The 18,588-nt window shown below is 61.7% G+C and overlaps 2 protein-coding genes across 2 annotated transcripts in view; both read left to right on the forward strand.

The window, feature by feature from the left end:
- The first annotated feature begins 5,278 nt into the window (after positions 1–5,278).
- GDPD2 (glycerophosphodiester phosphodiesterase domain containing 2) lies at positions 5,279–13,251 on the forward strand. Its single transcript, XM_074147895.1, has 15 exons — positions 5,279–5,386; positions 6,502–6,605; positions 6,679–6,772; positions 6,970–7,029; positions 7,400–7,498; positions 7,886–7,979; positions 8,428–8,573; positions 9,088–9,170; positions 9,714–9,864; positions 10,393–10,608; positions 11,425–11,576; positions 11,952–12,099; positions 12,335–12,417; positions 12,873–12,901; positions 13,199–13,251. The coding sequence occupies exons 1-15, from the start codon at positions 5,279–5,281 to the stop codon at positions 13,249–13,251; spliced, it is 1,620 nt and encodes a 539-aa protein (XP_074003996.1).
- Positions 13,252–14,529: 1,278 nt separating this feature from the next.
- The window catches only part of DLG3 (discs large MAGUK scaffold protein 3), a 79,924-nt gene continuing 75,865 nt past the window's right edge, over positions 14,530–18,588 (forward strand). The window contains exons 1-2 of the mRNA XM_074147755.1: positions 14,530–14,545; positions 16,599–16,730. Of these exons, the coding sequence (XP_074003856.1) occupies positions 14,530–14,545; positions 16,599–16,730 (148 nt within the window). The remainder of the gene's footprint in view (positions 14,546–16,598; positions 16,731–18,588) is intronic.

Here is an 18,588-nt window from a genome sequence, read left to right on the forward strand (position 1 = left end):
CGTGAAGTGTCCCCAAGTTCAGCCCCTTCCTTCCGGTGAAAGCCTGACCTGGATGCTGTGCTGGAGCCGGCCCGGGCTGCCAGGCCCCAGGCTCTGCTCTGGTGAGGCGGCAGGAGGCAGATGTCCCTCATCACACCGCAGCAGTTCAGCTCGGTGAGCTGCTGACTCCCGTTGTGTGACCACCAGCCACAGGAAGGCCCGAAATGCAGACAGAAGCAAACCCAGGTGTCCCTGTATGTCGCCTCCGCCGGCCTTGTACAACATAAAAGCGATCCGAGCCCGCGTCACCTGAGGCAGCAGGCAGCTCCTGGGCAGGGCTGTACGCTGGGGGCCTGCAACTGCGCGAGCCGCCGGCCCAGGCCCGCCTCTGTGGAAGGGGAGCCCGAGGCGCCTCTCGGGAGTGTGGCCGCCGGGCTCTGGGGCTCCCTCAGAGCCCGGCTCCCCTGAGGAGGCGGCGGGGAGCGGCCCCGGGGCCCCCCGGAGGCCGGGCTCCCTGGAGGGGGGTGGCAGGGCTGCGCGCGGCGGCAGCGCGAGCCGAGCGCGCCCCCTGGCGGCGGCGAGAGGGCAGGGCTCGGGCGGCAGGCGCCGCACGTGCCAGTACTCAAAATGGCTTCCGCCCCGCACAGGCACCAACGCGAGGCCGCTGCCCTCGCTCAATATGGCTGCCTCCCGCCGTCAGACGGCCCCGATTAGAAATGGCTGCGGCTTCGCACGGGGCTGGAGCCGGCGGCTCCCGGGAGCAGAGCGGCCCCGCCGCCGCTCCCCTTCTTTGCAGCGGCCCGTGTGCGGGCGCCGGCGGGCAGGGCCGGGAGCCGGCGGCGAGGCGGGAGGGGCAGCGGCGCCACAGAGTGCGGGGCGGCAGCGCCCTCTGCGGGGCAGGGGCGGCCGCCGCAGGCCCCGCTCCCTCCGCAGCGGCGGGGCCGTCACAGTTCGGCCTGGGAGAGGACAGGGGACGCCCGCCCGGGGGGGGTCGGACGGCGGCCGGTAGCCGGGGGGATCCCCGCCGGTCCCGCTGCTGCGCCTGGCCGTGGCCGAGGGGCTCCTCTCCTGTCAGCTGTGCCTCGCGCCCCAGAAACCCACAGCGCTGGGGTCTGCAGGAGCTCCGCTGCAGCCTCCCCTCCTCCAGGATCTCCTCTGTCTCTATTCACGCTCGGTTTTCCCTTCTCAGCTGCTTCTAGACTTCGGTGGTCCTTCACCCCTCCCCGCTGCTCACTTCTCCATCCCCCCATAATCCGCAGCCCTGTCCCGGGCAAAACGGACTCTTTGTGTCCTGGGGGTCTCGGTGGGCAGACCCCTGCCTGCGGGTTCACTCTGCCCCATGGCACCGCGGTGGGTCTGTGCCGGAGGTGAGCATCCCTGGGAGCTGCTCGCGGCTGGCCAAACGTGGGGCGCAGAGCTGCCTGCTCGTCCCGGGGCCCTCCTGGCCATTGCAATGCTTTCAGCTTACTGCTTGGGGTGCGGGGCGATGGGTGTCTCTACACAATCCCTTCTGCAGTGCTCCAGACCCTCCGCTGGTCAGGCCTCGCAGATGGGCCTGATCAGCACATTTTACGGAGTCATTCAATGATTTGTGCCAAGGCCATTAATAACAGTGTGGAATAGCATCAGCTGCAAGGTTGAGCGCTGAGGCTTCTGCCTAGTCTGGCAGTCACTGCAGGATGCCATCAGCTTTCTCAGGTCCTTTGCAAGTGGCAGGAGATCAGAGGTCCCCTGAAATACCTGGCAATGATGGAGCCAGTTGCTGATAGGGAAAGGTCTGGGCGATCATCCTGCACACTGGCTCACCAGGGGCTGGGCCTCTGCCGAGACCTGGAGCGGAGGGAGAGGGCTAGGGAGAAGGAGGGCATCGCCCCATCCATCTGCAGGTGGCATCAGGGCCCTGCCTCGGAGCCTCCTTTCATCTGCTGCTTTAGCAAAGTTCGGATGTGTTGGCTCTGAAGCATTTCTCTTGGCTCGAGACACGAAACCACTTTTGCCTCTGTGCTCCCACCTTCAAAGCATGTCCCAGCGAGTGTCAGCTGGGCCAGCTGCGGTGGCCCTGGATGTGTCTGTCCCAGGCTTCCTCTGCAAGGAAGGGAAAAGCTGCCCTTTGACAGAGGGGCTCCCAGAGCCCCTTGCTTGAAGGCCCGGTGATGCATGAAGCTCTGCCTCCATCTGCCTCCCCTGATCCCAGAGCTCTCCCCGGAGCCTTAATCCGCCTGGAGCGTGGGCTGCCTGCAAACTCCTCTTCTGCGGCGCGTGACGCCCCCCTGGGCCCCTTCTCCGCTTTCCCAGCGGCCACGGAGCAGAGGCTGCGCCAGGGTCGGCGGGGCACAAAGCCACTGGCGGGGCCCCCCCTGACCCCGTCCCTCCCTGCTGCGGGCAGCCCGCCTCTGCCAGCCTGTGCAGACCTGCAGGCGGCATTGGCAGCCCTGCCGGGCCACAAACACACCCAGGAGGGTGTGAGCAGGCAGCAGAGCAGGGATCAGCTGCACAGGGACGCCCAGCTGAGAGCCCAGCCCCAGCACTCACCTGGCCTGCCGGCGTCCCAGCTGCGGGAACTGACATCTGCAGGGAGCAGGTATTTTGTCCGCTTGGCTCGCTGCCCCGAGGTGGCAGCCCGTGCCATAGGGAAGCTGTCCGCTGCTGCCACGGGAGCTGTGGGAGAGCTGGTAGAGCGTCACGGGGGGTGATCGTCCTGGCCGTGTCTGCAGCTGAGGTGGGAAAGGAAAGGGACTGCCCGTGCTGTGCCCGTGCTCCGGAGAGAGGAGACGGGGAGCCCAGGGCTGACTGCGTGGGGCAGGTGTGGGACATGAGGCTGGGAGCAGGGGGTCTGAGCCAGACTGTGCTACTCTTGCTGTCTTGGGGTCACCCTGTTTCCCACGCTGATCCAGGATCTCTGTTCTCCCTCCTGTGAGGTCAGGGGACAGCGGGGCTGGATGTCACCTCCAGCTGACCTGCTTGGTGGCATGCAGCCTGGACTGGCTCACCTCCATGAGGGCGAGGGGCTCTTGCCCTGCCTGTGGCCACCTGGTTGTCCTGTGCCAGCACCCCTGGGGCACAAAGGTCTCTGCGGGACTGTGAGTGCACGCTGCTGTGTCAGTGACTGTAGCAACGGGTTTGTCACACCTTCAAGCTCCCTGTGCCTCCCACATTAGGGCTGGGGGTGTGCTGTGGGGGTTGTTTGGTGGGAGCTGAAGGAGGGCTCCTTCCAGCCCTGATGGACCTTCAGCCCCCACCTTGGAGCTGGAGCAGAAGCTGAGCAGGGTCTGCTGTGTGCCCAGTCCAGCTCTGTTTGGGACTGGTGCCCTGTGCAGGTGTGTTGCACAATAACTACTGGTGCTGCTGCTGCAGTCCTGCTCTGAGCTGGGGAACAGGGTGACATTTTCCCTCCAAACCCTCTAGATAGCACCACTGGCATGGATTTGTGGCTAGTCCCGTGCCGCTGCTCTGCCAAGCTCCAGTCCTGGCAGCTGCAGCCTCTCAGAGCAGCTGGGTGCTGAAGTTTGCCTTATGCCCGCAACCTCTCCTACTGTACTTTGCACGCTGCGTGGGAGCCAGGCAGGGTTTCCCTCAGCAGCTGCTGGTACCGGTACTCTGCCCATGTGAGCGGGGACAGGGCGAGTCCTTGGGGATGCTGGCTGAGCCCTCTGCTCCCTGGTGGAAGTGGTGTCTCTGCTTCTGGTGACAGTAGGGGTATGAGCCTGCAGCCAGAGCCCCTGGGCATCAGGAAGGGAAACTGTCTGGTCCCATGGCTTCCCATTCTTGTGTTAGGGCTGGCTCCTTCAGTGCCATCACTGAGCAGATCACAGCTGCTGATCTCATCCCTAGAAGACAGAGGGGGCAGCAGATGTGGGCACCGCTGTGCTGCTTAGCATCCCCTGTGTCTTGGCTGTCTGAACCTGCTGATGGCAGCCCCCAGCCTGCAAAAGCCAGCTGGGCAGGTTAGGGGTCCCGCTCTTGGGTTGGTACCTGGCTGTTTGTGCCCCGGTGGCCACTGTGTGGGTCCTGGAGGACACGCTGCACACTACCCCTGAAGACCAATATACTGGTGGGATTTAAGAGCGAGGTGCCATGCTGGGCTGTGCCATGTCACAGGGGAACACCAGGCTGACCTTGGCAGTAGCCAGGGCGTGACAGAGCCGCTCTGGTGTGGCTGGCTGGAACTGGGAGGGCCTGGGCTAGCTCTGTTCCCCCTCTCCAGGGCCCAGGTTAGGATGGAATGCGGTCCTGCTAGGCACACCCTTGCCCCCAACATTGGAGAGGATGTGGCTTGGAGGATGTGGTCGGCTGGCTCCTGTGCCTGGTGCAGTGGTCACAGTGAAATGAGTCTGGTTTAATCTGCGGGGTGATAGCGTTGGGTGGGGTGCCTGGCCTGTTGGGGAGGTTGGGATGAGGAGAAGGAGCAGCTCGGCAGCAGGGCAAGCAGTAATAAACATGGGGGGAGTTTCTCAGGGTGGATAAAGGGATGCCTTGTTTGGGGCTCCCTGCTTCCTCCAGCCGAGCACCAGGAATCTGGGGACCGCAGTAAAGGGTCCTGGCCCTCTCCCCTTCCCAGTGCCTGGGGGCGAGACCCAGTGGTAGCCCTGCACCCAGCCTGGGTGCCTGCGACTGTGGCAGTGGGTTTCCCCCCGAACTGCCGTTCTCCCCCCCTGCCCCCATAGTGCTTGGACCAACAGCCATCCAGCGCCCGTTCAACTGCAGCTCCTCCAGCCCCCTGGGTACCCGTTGCTGTGTGAGCTGAGCTGGAGGGCTGCCAGGATGGTGCCGCCTTTGTGGGGACCTGGGCTGAGGGAGGAGGACAGGGACTTCCCAGGCTGTTGCATGTACCCCCAGCTGCGCAGTGGGAACCCTGGGCTGCAGCATGGTCCTTGCAGCTGGGCTGCTCCCAGGGAGCCTGGGTGCAAGGTTGAGTCAAGCTGGCTGGTGACGCTGACATCCCCTGGAGCCTGCACGATGCTCCTGGCTCCCAGGAGCACCAAACCCTGGGCTGGGGAGCAGGCCCTGCTCCCAGCCAACTCCAGGCTTGCTCCAGCTTGTTGCAGTCCCAGGGGAGCCTGCAGAACAGGTTGGGCAGCACCCTGTGCTCCCGCTTTCCCTGGCACCACACCTTGCCTGGGGACATGGCCAGCAGGCCCGCTATGTCCCAGGGCTCTGGGGTAGCTGCTTGCCAGGTACCTGGACCCAGGGTGGTGCAGTGCCCCATCCCCATGGGGCGGTGGGTTGGGAGGTCTGTGCCAACATGCTGTGTGCATCCCCTGCAGGACGCCTGACCGTTGGCCTGGGACAGCTCGGCGCTATGGCGCATTCTCCTGGCTGCTGCCATCCCTGTGCCACCTGCCTGCTCTGCCTCTACAGCTGCCGCTGGGTCACTGCCAAGAAGGGGAAGGGCCTGAAAACCAGCAAGGTGATACCACGGGTGATGCTGAGCTGGGGCTGGCCAGCCCCTGCATGGGTGGCTGGGGTAGGAAAGGGCTCCGTGCGGGGGGTTCAGCCCAGACATTGGGCTGCTGACCCCTTGTTACCGGTCCTGAGCCCCAAGAGATCTGGGGTGCTACCTGGCACCCTTTCTGTCCAAGGACTGCCCTAGCATGGAGCAGTGAGAGGGTGAGTTTTCTGTTCACTCTGGGTGATGAGAAGAGTAGAGCAGCACACCAGCCGCAGCGAGGCTGAGCCGTGGCTGTCCCCTGCCCGGCCGAGCAGGCGTCTGCGGCATGGCTCACGCGTGCCTGGAGCCCAGCGCTGCACTCCCCGAGGGCTGAGTGTGGCGGGCAAGCCCTGGGTCTCTGAGTGCCTGGCAAGGCACGTGGGAGGCACGGTTCCTGGCGATGGGGTGCTGGAAGGGGGTGTCCCCGGCAATTTGTAACCTGGGAGAGGTGGGGCCCTGGGATCCTCTGAGGTCTTCAACTCCCATGGGAGCGGCTGTGCCACTGCTTGTCCCGTCTTGCCTGGAATGTGCAAGCTGCTCCAGGCTGCTGGGTGTCCCGCTTAGCATTTGTGGCACCCCTCACCTCCCTGTGTATGCGGGGCTGGGGGCTGGTGACCCTGAAGCTGGACCTGGCTTTGGCTGGGCAAGCAGGAGCAGTCTGCAGGCTCAGTGCTGTAATGGCAGCTCTGGGGCACAGCACCCCTCTCTGCCCAGCTGACAGATCACCCAGCTAGGAGGGAACAGGACCTGTTTCCCTGCCCCTTCCCATGTCCAAAGTCCCCAGCCTGCTCCCAGGGGCTTCTGCATGGGAAAGGAGGGTGTCCTGTCACAGGGGCTATCCTCCCCATTCTGGCATAGGCAGCTTTGTAGGAGATGCTGGTCCATCTTCCTGTAGCATGGGTCCAGCCAAAAGAGCTCTCCTGGGGAGCTCTGTTCCCTCTCCATGGGGCAGCTCAGTGCCTGGACCCATGAGGCTAGTGCCTGCCCTCCCGTGCACCTTGCTGCAGGCTGGGTGCTCCCCAGGAGTCTCAGCAACCTGGCCAGGGGCTACATGCCCTGCAGGTGTGTGCATAACTGTCATTTCTGGCTTTCAGTGCGACTGCAGCTGGTTCCTTTTCCTCTTCTGCGTCTTCCTCTTCATGCTGGTGTGGCTCTACTTTGCCATCATCATCCTCAATGATTTCCACAACTTCAATGAGTGAGTAGGATCCCACATCCAGCCTTGCTCCCCATGTGCCCCCTGCCCCTCTGACCATCCCCTTTGCTGGCAGGTTCATCTTCAAGCAGAGGAAGTTGTGGCTAGACTGGTCCCTGGTCCTGCTCATAGCTACGGCCGTGCTGATCACCTACTCGGCTGCGCTGCTGGTGAGCCCCACCGCTCCCGCCTGGGCTAGTGGGGGTGCGGAGCTGTGATGAGCACAGGCTGGCTGCCGTGGAGTCAGCAGCATTCGGCCTGCATCAGCCTGAGCACGGCCAGAGAGCCTGTGGCTGAGTCTTGTGCCCCTGTAGGGCTGAGGTGTGGGGTACAGCCCAGCTCTGACATCTCCTTGTTCTTCTCATAGGTCCTTGCTTTGTGCTTGCAGCTCTGTGGCCAGCCCTTGAAGCTACACTGGCTGCACAAGGTGAGAGACTTGGGGTGCAGGGAGATGGTGCCTGACCTGGCTGCCCTTGCACCTCGGGAAGCTGTGACCCACCTACTGGGGCTGCATATGGCTGCTGTGTCCCCCCTGTGAGTGGCTGTGTGTCCCCGCTGAGCTGGGCTGCAGCTGCTAGTCCCCCAGCCACACGTCTCTGTGATGGAATATTTCCCCTGCTCAAAGCATGGGGTGCAGAGCTCAGCTGCAACCCCAAATGGGGAAAGTGGGGTCTCGGGACTTGGAGGGGCTCAGGAGGAAGAGATGAGGAGGACTCTGCCTGCCCTGCCAGGGCAGAGCCCAGCTGGCCTGCAGGATGCTGTGTGCTCCCCTAACTGCCCTGTGCCCTGCCCCACAGACCCTGCTGATCTTATCGGCCCTGGTGGTGGCTGCAGCCTTCACAGGGCTGGGAATAAAGTGGGCGGAGGAGTGGAGAAGCGCGCGTATCTCCCTGCAGGTGAGTCACCTCGATACCAGGGACTCCCCCGCTGTACCCAGTACCTGGCCTGTGGGGGTGAGCTGAAGGGTGGTGACTGGAGCCCCCAGCATGGCTGTGTGCCATGGCGGTTAACGCCCTGCCCTTGACTTCTGCTGCCTGGCTGGGCAAGGTGCTCCTCCTGCTCTCGCAGCCCTGCCTGGAGCAGCTGCAGTGAGAGTGATGAATGGTGGCTGGACCAGAGTGGGGAGTCTGTTCAGTACCCTCAGTACCCTGTCTTTCCCTCCCTGGCACTGTGGCTCTTCCAGCGGTTCTGGCTGCAGTGGCAGATCCTGGCATGGGAGCACGTGGCTTTTGGGGACAGGGGCTGGGCTGGTGCTGGCTGACACCCTGCTTCTGCCTCTCCAGGCAACAGGTCCCTTCCTGCACATTGGAATCGTGGGGGGAATGACGCTCCTTGCCTGGCCCCTGGCCAGCTTCATCTACCGCACCCGCAACACAGGTAATCCCCCTCCAAGGTCTCCATCTCCACCCTTGGCTGGAGCCCTGCTTCCTACCACTCAGCTGATTGGCACTGGTGGCAGAGTGGTGCACAGAGAGCATTGGTGCAGTGGGAACAGGTCCCCAGGACTCAGTCTGGTATCAATGCCCGGTCTTGGTTGCTGCTTCTCATACCCAGCCCTTGATGCAGCTTCAGCCCTCCCTGCTTTGCAGTGGATGGTAGGACTATGGATGGAAGACTGAGTCCTGCAGAAGTGTTAGGTTCGGGATGCAAGGACATGGAGTGGGCCAAGAATAAACCTGCAGTGTTCCTGAGGCTGGGGATGCAATGCCTGACCCAGGGCAACCATAAGTTAATGCCAGGTGAAGAAGCCTTGGCTTATTCCTAACAGCCTGCAAAATACTTCCTCTGTACCTCACCCCTCTATCTTCTCTGTCTCTGCCTGCAGGTCTCAAGGTGTTTCTGCTGCTTGTGTACTGCGCGGTGATGATCGCACTGTATCTGGCTCCCCTGGGAATCACCTCCCCTTGCATCATGGAGGAGAACCAGCTGCCCCCCAAGCCAGCCCTGGTTGGCCACCGAGGAGCTCCCATGGTGAGTGACCAGCACCAGCAGCATCCTGGTACAGTGGTCAGGGTGGATGGGGCAGGCTGTTCCATCAGTGAAAGCCAGGCTGTGCCTGCTGGTGAGGCACTGACATCTCAGACCCTCGTGGCTACAGGCCTGGGCGAGCTCTGGCCAGCCCAGTATTGAGGGGTCCCCACAGCAGCCAGGGCAGCACAGGGTGAGGAGGGAGGGTGAGCCCAGGGTGAGGAGGGTGGATGAGCAGGATGGGTAAGCACAGGGCAGAGCTGCTTGCTGGGTGCTGCTGGACCAGGAGCAGGCAACTCTCAGCAGAAAGCCTGGCTGCGTAGTGTGGGCTGAGAAGCAGGACTAGGCAGGCTCTGGCTGTCTGCACCCAGCCCTTTTCTATCCCAGACCCTACCAGGGTCACCCATCTCATTGTGGTTGTCCCAGAGCCTAGCCAAGCTGCTGGGTGCAGCCAGACAGGGTGAGTGCCTGCCCCTTCCTGCCTGTGCCCTCTGCACTAACGCTGTTCCTTTTCCAGCTGGCCCCCGAGAACACCCTCATGTCGCTGCACAAGGCGGTGGACTGTGATGTGCAAGTCTTTGAGACAGACGTCATGGTGAGGTAAAGGGGCAGTAGGGACTTGGAGGGAGGAAGGGGTCTGTGTATCCTGGGATGTCACCTCCCACATGGGGCATTCTGGAACACACCTGAAGGATTGGCATAGCCTGAATTTGAAGGCAGCTCGGTTCAAAGGGCTCTGCCATTCCTGCCTTCCCAGTATGGGACTGGCTCCAGCTTGGTGTCCCAATGATCTGGGAGAGGTTCTGGGTTTCTGTCCTCCCCACGCAGGTTGCCTTCCAGGGCATGAGGGGAGAGGCACTGCTTGGAAAAGATCCTGGCTCTCGTTCATCTCATGCAATCCTGCTAATGGGGACAGCTATTGCAGCGAGCAAGGGGCTATTTGGTTCCTGGCTTGGTCTCTAGGTGCTCTGTGCTTTCCAGACACTCACTGTGTCACCCCTACACTTTTTGTGTAGGGGACCACAAGTAGGCACAAGGGTGGGGATTACCCTAGCAGGGTGCCTGGGATGGGGCAGAAATGCCAGGGCAGGCATAGAAGACAAATAGCTTGCAATAGAGCTTCCCTCTCTGCTCCTTTGCCAGTGCTGACGGGGTTCCGTTCCTCATGCATGACGAGGAGCTCACCAGGACCACCAATGTGCAGGCTGTGTTCCCCGAGAGGGCTGCCCTGAACAGCACCGCCTTCAACTGGACAGACCTCCAGCAGCTGGATGCTGGCAGCTGGTTCCTGGAGGTCAGGATGCCCCTGGAGTGGCTGGACGGGGATGGATGCATTTGTGAACTTCCCTGGGGAAAGTTCCCTCTGCAGCGCTGGTCCTGGCAGACACCTGGACAGGGTGCAGAAGCACTTTCACGCCTGCACGAGTCCCTTGGGTGCGGTTATGCCCCAAGCTGGAGTTTGTTCTGACTCCTCGGCTGAGTCACGGGGGAGGCTGGTTTGAGGGGAGATGTCTCACGCGTTTGCTCCTGCCTGGGCTTGGAGGCAGCTGTGGCAGGGCTCTGCCCAAAAGGTGACGAACCAACTGCTGAGCTGCTCTGAATGCCCACAGGAGTTGGGGCTGCTTGAACTGTGCTGTTAGTGGGGAGAAGGGTAGAGGTGCCCCGTGGATGTGCAGGGGAAGGATCCCTGTGCCTGTCTGCACTGGAGAGCGTGCAGAGAGGCCAGTGTAGGAAACTGAGAGCCAGAGACGGGCACCAGTTTGGGAGATGGAAGCTTACGGGTTGTCTGCCTATGACTACTGACTCTCCCTTGCCCTTGCAGCGGAGGCCTTTTCCCACTGTGCAGAGTCTTTCTGCTGGCGATCGCTACCAGGTGACTAAACAGAGGATCCCATCCCTGGAACAGGCACTAGAGGCAGCCAAACAGAGTAATATCTCCATCATGTTTGACCTCCGGCCTGAGAACCACAGTGACTACCAGAGTTTTGTCAATGCCACCCTGGAAGTGATCTTACAGTCAGGCATCCCACTACAGCAGGTGAGCTGGGCATCGCCCCACCACTGCCGGGCCCTGCTGTCACAGCCCTGCCATGCCGGGAGGTGCCCCACCAACCCCCCTGAGCATCCCTGCCACTCCCCACATCTGATCCCTGCTGGGGAACCCGGTCCAGGTGTGGGTTGCCAATAATCAGGGGTTAATGCCTGCAGCTTCAGACCCCTCCAAATACTCTGGTTCCCCAGCACTGGCCACCCTGGTGTGTAAACACTGACTCAGTCTAGGGAGGGGACCAGCAGCGCGAGCAAGAGCAGGAAAACAATGCTTGGGCTTCCACCTCCCTGCGCTGTACCACACCTCTCCCTGCAGCTCTGGAACTCCTGCTGCAACCGCCTGTGTTGCCTTTGCACTTCATCCAACCTCCGCGGCACAGGACACGTGCTGCCCTGAGGGGATGAATTACCCCCCAAATCACTTTCCCTTCTTGACTTTTTGGGAGGGCTAAGACTTGTACTGTAGTGCTGATACAAGGTGTATTCTTTCTGCTGACTTGGGGCCAAAAGGATGGACTGCTTGATCCTTTCAAGGACCCAGAAAGGACATAACTGCTGCAGCTTTCTTAGGCTGGAACTGCTTTCTCCCCTCAGTGGGGTCTGTTGTGTTTAAATTCTTGGCTGGGACAAGCTGTTAGGGGACTGTCCTGGCCGAGATCCTCATGGAGGAGCTGAGCATGGAGAGGGGGGCAGGAAGCAGCTGCCTGAGCGGGCCATGTGGGTCTGGACCTGCAAGGAAATGTTGGACGGGAGCAAGCTCTCTGGAGCACCTCTCCTCTGCATGTGCTCTCTGGCTCTTGCCTAGGTGCTCTGGCTGCCGGATGGTTTCAGGGAACAGGTCAAACAACGAGCCCCAGGTGTTCAGCAAATCTATGGCCGGAAGAGACTCCAGAATGAGAAGGAGCCACTGCTGCACGTCAACCTGCCCTACCAGGACATGAGTCCTGAGGAGATCAGGTGAGAGCCCTGTGCCCAGGACCCTGGGAGCTGTAGGGTCTGAGCACTGTCCCAGGTGTGCCGCAGGGACCAGCAGAGGTGTGGGCCAGCCGAGGCCGAGTGCTGGCACAGTGCTGGGAAGGGCAGGGTGTGTGCTCCAGCCTTGCGGACAAACATGCCTTATCAGGCAGGGCTGGTGCAGGGGATGGAGCTGGCTGCAGTCCTCTGCCTTGCCAGCAAATCTGCCCTGGGTCTGGCTCTCCAGACAGTTGCTCCATGTGGCTGTAAATGCTGGAACACATCCCAGATATGCAGATATGCGGTCCTCTCTGGCTGTACGCTGAGTGTGCCGGCACCCTGCTGTCTGCTGCTCTGACCACGGCTGTCCCTGTGCAGGCAGTACCGCCAGGACAACATCTCTGTCAACTTGTACGTGGTGAACCAGCCCTGGCTCTTCTCCGTGCTGTGGTGCTCGGGGGTGAGCTCTGTCACCACCAACGCCTGCCAAGTGCTGAAGGAGATGAAACACCCCATCTGGCTGCTTGTGAGTAACCCCTCCGTCCTTCACCCTGCCCCACAGCCCTGTGCCCCAGGCACTTGTGGGTCCCTTTCTGCAGCAGCCCTGGGAAGCCAGCTGCCTGGAGGGTGGCTTTTGCCCAGTGCTGTGCTGGTGTGGGAACGTGGGACCTGCAGAAGGGACTGCTGGCACAGCAGGCTGGGCTGTGCCACCAGCACACCACCCCTGGCTGGTGTTCATGGCTCGTCTTGTTGCCTTCCAGCCCAGCAGTACGTACCTCATGATCTGGATTGTTGTAGACTGCACTTCTCTTCTTGCCATCCTCTGGGCCTTCCTCTTGCTGAAGTACGTTTGATGCCTTTCCCCTTCCCGGGGTGGGTCTGTTGGGGGAGGCCGTAGTGTGCCCTTGGTGGCTGGGACATACCCAAACCTGGTCGTACCTGCTGCCACCCACCTCTAGACTCAGATTTTTGGGGGTCCTCTCCTGTCTGGTCAAGTGAGACAGCAGTGTGTGGAGGCAGCTTTTATCACCAGGCTGCAGCTAAAAATTTGGCGTGACCCTTCTTGGAGGTGCTGCCTGCCTTCGCTCACATTTACTACCTTGCTCTGCACCCCAGGGCTCGGTGGGCTGAGGCTGGGGGACCTCGTCCCCGCTCCTTTCCCAGTACAGCCGGCACGGAGAGCAGGTCCCTGTGGGACTGTGTGTCCTGAGGGGCCCCACAGTCTCCAGTCAGGAGCTTGGGGGAGGGAAGGGGGAGGCCAGGCTGACATGCTAACATCGATCCTGTTCCATCTCCTAGGAAATGCTCCCAGAGAAGACAGGCAGCGGGTGAGTGTGCACGGATGTGAGCTCCCCTCCCTCAGAGCCAGGCTCTGCCTGCAGGACACTCCCTGGCAGGCAGCTTTCTCCAGCCAAAAATGACAGGGCGATTTGGGATGGCTGGGGGAGGGAAGGGAATCCCAGCCCGGGAGTTCCTGTCCTTCCCTTAGCAAACAGCCCTGTGGGACAGCACTGGGGAATCCCACATTCCCCAGCTCTCCTCAAACCTGCTTTTCAGGTCGCTCTGCAGGTCGTTGTGGGATGGTGGCTGCCTGCAATGACTGTTTTTATTCTCTTTCTTCCCAGAGTCCGAGACGGACGTGCTGCTCACAAAGATCAACAGCTTGATGCAAGAGTGACTGACCCCTCTGGCCTGCGTCAGCCAGGGGAGGGGCAGCCAGAGCCCCGCACAGCTCAAGTGGGGAGCGATCCTCAGGCCAGCTTCAAGGCTCCTTTCCTTTGCAGACTCCCTCCTGAGCTTCCCGTCTCCCTGTAGCCTTCCTGGCTCCTTGTGTGGTGCACAACTGCCCTCGGCTGAGAAGACCCAGAACTGGGTTCCCAGTTGTCACTGACAGCGAGGAACTGGAGACTTTGCCGGGGTTTCCTGGGGCTGGCTGGTGCCTGGGTCCTGAGTACTAATCCAGCGGTGCCGGGGCCAAGGCCTCTGCCCTGGGGTTTGGACACCGGTGGGGGATTTGAGTTGCTGTTTGGTGCAGGGGACAGGCAGCCTCTGCAGCCAGTGATGGGAAACCTTGTTTAAAGTGCTGCTGCCCTGCCCCGTGGCTCGAGGAATAGGAAAGGGGGTTGAGGGGGTGGCTTTTCACAACACGGAGGGGGAGCTGAGCTCTTCCCACCCCCATGCTGGACACAGGTCCTGCCCCCCTGCTGCTGCTGGCTTCGTGCTTGTGGGGCTGGGTGCTGGCACCCCATGCGGCAGTGACTGCCTGTTGCTCTGGGGGGAAAAAAGGGAGCTGGGGGGTGGGTGGGTGAAGGGTGTCTGGGGCTGGCAGGACCATGGTCCCACTCCTGCTGCTGCGAGGCTGCGGAGGGGTGCGAGGGAGGGGAGCGGTGGGACTCGGCGTCGGTCACTTTGCAGCAGGGCCTTGAACTTGGGAAGGGGGGGGGGGGGGGGTGTCAGGTCCGTTTTACTTGTCCCTACCTATTTATGTCAATAAATCAGCGGAGCGGTAGACGGAGCCTGAAGGCGCGTTGGGCAGAACCGCTTCCTCCCGTTCCCCTACACCCCCCCGCCTTCACCCGCCGGTCCTGGGGCGCTCCGGCCCCGGGGCAGCCGCAGCGCGGCCGGTACCGGGGCGGGCGGGGACCGCGGCGCGTCCGTGCCATCTAGTGACAGCGCGGGGAAGCGGTGCGGGGCCGGGCGGCTCCGGCGGGCCGGGCCCTCTGCAGCGGGAAGGGCCGGGCGGAGGTTCCCGGGGAGGGAACCGTGGAACCGTGGCTGGGTGCGCAGGCCCAGCCGTCCCGGGAGCCCCGCGGGGTAGAGCGGCGGGAGGCGACGGGGGGCCGGGGCGCTCCCGGAGGCGGTGCCGGCGGGAGGGGGCGGCTCCTCGGCCGGTTCCCCGGGGCGGGGCGGGCGGCGGCTCGGCCGGTCGCGGGCTGGCACCGAGCGGAGCGGAGCGATGATCCGCCGGGAAGGTAAGGAGCGCCCTGTCCTGCCCTGCCCTGCCCTGCCCGCACCGCCGCGCTCAACAAGTGGCTGCCCTGCCGGTACCGGCACCGCCATCGCGCCCGGTGCCCCGGGCTCCTTCCCTGCCTCCTTTCCTCCCTCCTTCCCCGCCACGGACCGGGCCCCCCCGGCCCGCTGCACCCCCTGGGGTTGAGACCTGAGGACCGGGAGCCCCGGCTGCCCGCTCTCCCCGGGCTGTGGGACACCTCCTGGTGCCACCGTGGCTCGGAGCGGGCGGGCGCAGGATGCTGTGCTTGCAGCACCCTTGGGTGCAGTGGGGAGGGCAGGTGTGGGGGTGTTGGCCCTGTGAGGAAGGACCTCCTGCGAGTGAGATTTGTACCTCGGTACGGGCCCTGGACATCACATGCTCCTTCCTGGGTGCTGTAGGAAGGGCGCTCCACTCTCTACCCTGTGCTGAGGGCACAGCACTTCCCTGCGTTTGGTGGTCCAGGGCCAGAGCTCCCCTGTCACCTGGTGCTGGTGGCCCATCAGCGCAGGGTGTATGCCGCTCTTTCTGTGCAGCCTGGACTGGGGTGGGATGTTCTCACCAGGTTCACAGTCTTTGTGTCCTGGTGTGGTGGCCCCAGTTGCCCACCTGCTTCTTTAGCTTCTGCTGATAAGGTCAGGAATGACCAGGCGAAGATGACTCAACCCTGCTGGGCAGTGTCTGAAGCCACCGTCTGATCTTGCAGAAAAGGAAGCCCTTAGCGACAACACAGGGCTGGGATTCCCATAAAGCCCAATAAATCCGGAGCTTGGGGATGTCCCTGTTTTTTTTCTGGAGCCAGTGTGGAGCCCAGCTCTGAAGCAGGAGCTATTCGCGTTTCCCCAGGCTCCTTTCTCTGTTCTGCTCCCACGATGAGTCAGTGTGGGCCAGCGACACAGGCAGGACCCCCTTCCCCTTTTGGCTGAGGAAGAGCTGGGAGGGGAGCTGGCTGTGCGGGCTGGGACAGCAGATGGCACGCACCCGAGCAGACACAGGACCCCTTGTTCGATGACCTGAATTCCCTGCCGAGAGCCCTGGGATGAGCAGGGTCATCCTTTCTGCATGAGTTCCTGGGTTAAAAGATGCGTCCCCAACAGTGGTGGGACGGCTCCCTCGCCTCCTCACACAGATGCTCTTTGTCTGCGGGCCGCCTGGGTGACAAAGGGAAATATTCCATGATAGGGCTGGGACAGGCTCAAGGTCCACGGGCACTCCCCACCCGCCTGAGAGATGGGTCACATCTGGGACTGGAGCTGGACTGGCAGGTCCGGTTATCTGCCCAGAGAAGCACAGAGAGATCACAGCTCCACTATTTTAGGTCCAAGGTTGTCTCACAGCTATGGCAAGCCCAGTCTTTAACCAAAGCATTGCTTCATGACAGCCTCCAGCTCTGCCCCCGGCCAGCATCCCTCCTTCCCTCACCCCAAGGCATCACGTTCCTTTCCCGCTGTGTCTCCTGCTTGATGCGTGGAGCAATTCTTGTGCTTCACCCTGTAGAAACCTACATTTTGCCACTCATGTAGCTGAGCTGTCTGTGATATCTTGCGCTACGTGAGTGGGGCTACACGCAGCTTTGCTGCAGCCATCTGGCCCCGCGTGGGAGACTGCAACTCCTGCACTAGTACTCGCAGCCCTGTGCAACTGGGACATGTCCAGCTCCTGGACAGACTCTCTGCCTGGGAGGTGGCAGAGGCACTCAAGCTGCTGTGGGGTTCGGAGGTGAGTCAGCCTGGGTTTAGCCCCTGATTTTCAGGGTTGAGGAGGGCCAACAGGCAGAACCACTTCCCCTCCAGCCCCTGCCTGGCTCTCCACTGTGGCCTCTCTGCACCTCGCGGCAGGGTTCGTTCTTCCAGGTGTGTGCAAGGAGGCTACTTTTGTGGCTGTTTGACTCTTAAAAATCCAGAGCTGGAAGGTAACTTGAGGCATTATCCAGGTGAGCCCTTTGCACTGCTCCAAGACTGCACTCCAGCCTTCCCTGAAGATGTCTGTCCATCCTTCGGTGTTAATGCGTTGTTACTCCTGTGTTGTCTCTGCAGACACTGAACGGGCAGTGGAAATTCTAACCAGATACCAAAGCACCCTGCAGTCCCCGGAGGAGCAGGAGCTGAAAGCCTCCATTGGAAAAGTCTCGCACATCTTTCAAAGTGAACTCTTCCAGGCTCTGCTGGGTAAGCCCCTGCCTTGCGGTGCCTGGGGCTTTGCGGTTGGTGGGCTCTCCAGGGGGGCTTGATCCTGCACCAGTGTGCACTGACCAGGCTGGTGCTCCCTGTGCAAACACGTGGGTGCCTGTAGCACCAGGGAGCCGGGCTGTCTGTCCCCTCCAGGGCTAGGGCAGGAGATACCGGGGGTCGGGGCTGCGGTCGCTGGATGTTTGTGACGTGAACGGGATTCCTCAGTCGGGTGATTGTGGGTGAGGGGTAAAACCTTCTTCATCAGCCCATGCCAGATCTATCCAGCGCCCGCTAAAGGACGCTGCGCTGCCGTGAGCACCCTCTGCGCAGTGCGGGCCCGGGGTGGCCGCAGCCACCTCTGGGTTTCCAGCTCTGCTGCCGTACCAAGGACACCCCACCACGGCCCCTCTCCTCCCTGCGCCCCTCGGGCTCATCACAACCTGCTGCTTCCCATTCCTGCTGCCAGCCTGGAAGGAAACTAAGTTTTTCTGCCTTTGAGAGAGAACCCGTGTGAACCCAGCTCCTTTTGGGGTATTCTGACCTAGACCCACGAGTGCTTGCGGGTAACGCACTGTGCAAGCGGCTCATTTCACACCAGGAACAGACTCGACAGCGAGGCTCATCTTGGAGCTGGGCCCCAGAAAACACCGTTTTGAGCGCGGGGTAAAGTTCTGCGTGTGGATTTAGACAAACACAGCTGGAGTCTCGCCAGACTGCACAGGTTCTCCGTGCAAGGTGCACGGCTATCTCGCTGAACAAGGTCATTTGAAAAAGCACTTTCTGTGCAAAATATTTTTTTAGAAAAACCAAACTTGATGGTTTTGGACTCTGAAGTTGCTTGGCTCCATTCTCTGCCAGAGCAGACCAGGTCCTGACAGTGTGGGTTCACTTAGGGCACTAATTTTGGAGGTAATCCCAAAGAACCACTTGCAGAAGCTGTAGTGTGCCGAGAGGGACAGAGGCTCCTGCCCAGCTCCTCTCCTCAAGTCCCACTCACTGTGGGCCTCAGGGAAGGGTGCACAGCCCTGGCCTTTCTGTTGCCGGGTCTCCCTGGAAAGAAGCTGAGTTTCCCTGGTGGGAAGGAAGGGAAAGCATCCCAGAAGCGCTGCACCCCAGAGGAGGACCCGGGCCCCGGGGTTGCAGAGCTCCCCGTGTGTTCTGCGCCTCATTCTCAGTATGTTTTGACCCAAGGCTCTCTCAGCCCTGGCTCTCCCCCTCTCCATCGCCCTTCTTTCCTGGCAGCTCTCACCTTCTCTTCACACCTCTGCAGCCAGAGACCCATTTCTGTTCCCGCAGAGCCCTGAGTTGCCAGCAGCTCCTCTGTGCTTTAGGTTATCCATTGAAAATGAAATACAATCATGGGACGAGAGGTGTGTCCTGTGCTATTTTATTCTCTCCTTTCCTTGTTCTTGCTGTTGGAGCATCACCTGGAGGCTTCCATCCCCAGCATGTCCTTGTGCAGGGCTTATGCTGGGATGTCTGTGCCACTGGCAGCAGAGACGCAGGGCAAGGAAGGGCTCCGCGGGGCTGTGGGCACAAGGCACCAGCATGCATCTCCTTTCTTGCCTCTTCATTTATACCACTCACTCTCAAAATGGTCCCCAGCCCACCATTAGCCCCACGCTGGAGTCCCTCGCGGGGCTGCGATCGCCTTGGCAAACCTGACGTGAGCCCAATGCACCTGGTTGCGTTTGTGTGCTCCCCCAGCCCTCCCCGGGGCCCTGTGAAGGCAGCCAAGCAGCTTTCCCAGAGCCCAGGGCTGTTTGTTTTAATGCAGAAGTGTTGTGGGGGGAGTGTGGCCGGAGAGAGCCCAGCCGCGCATGCCGAGCTGGCCACGGTTCACACGCTGGCACGC

This window comes from Numenius arquata, chromosome 5 (genome assembly GCF_964106895.1).
Source record: "Numenius arquata chromosome 5, bNumArq3.hap1.1, whole genome shotgun sequence".
Classification (NCBI taxonomy): Eukaryota; Metazoa; Chordata; class Aves; order Charadriiformes; family Scolopacidae; genus Numenius; species Numenius arquata.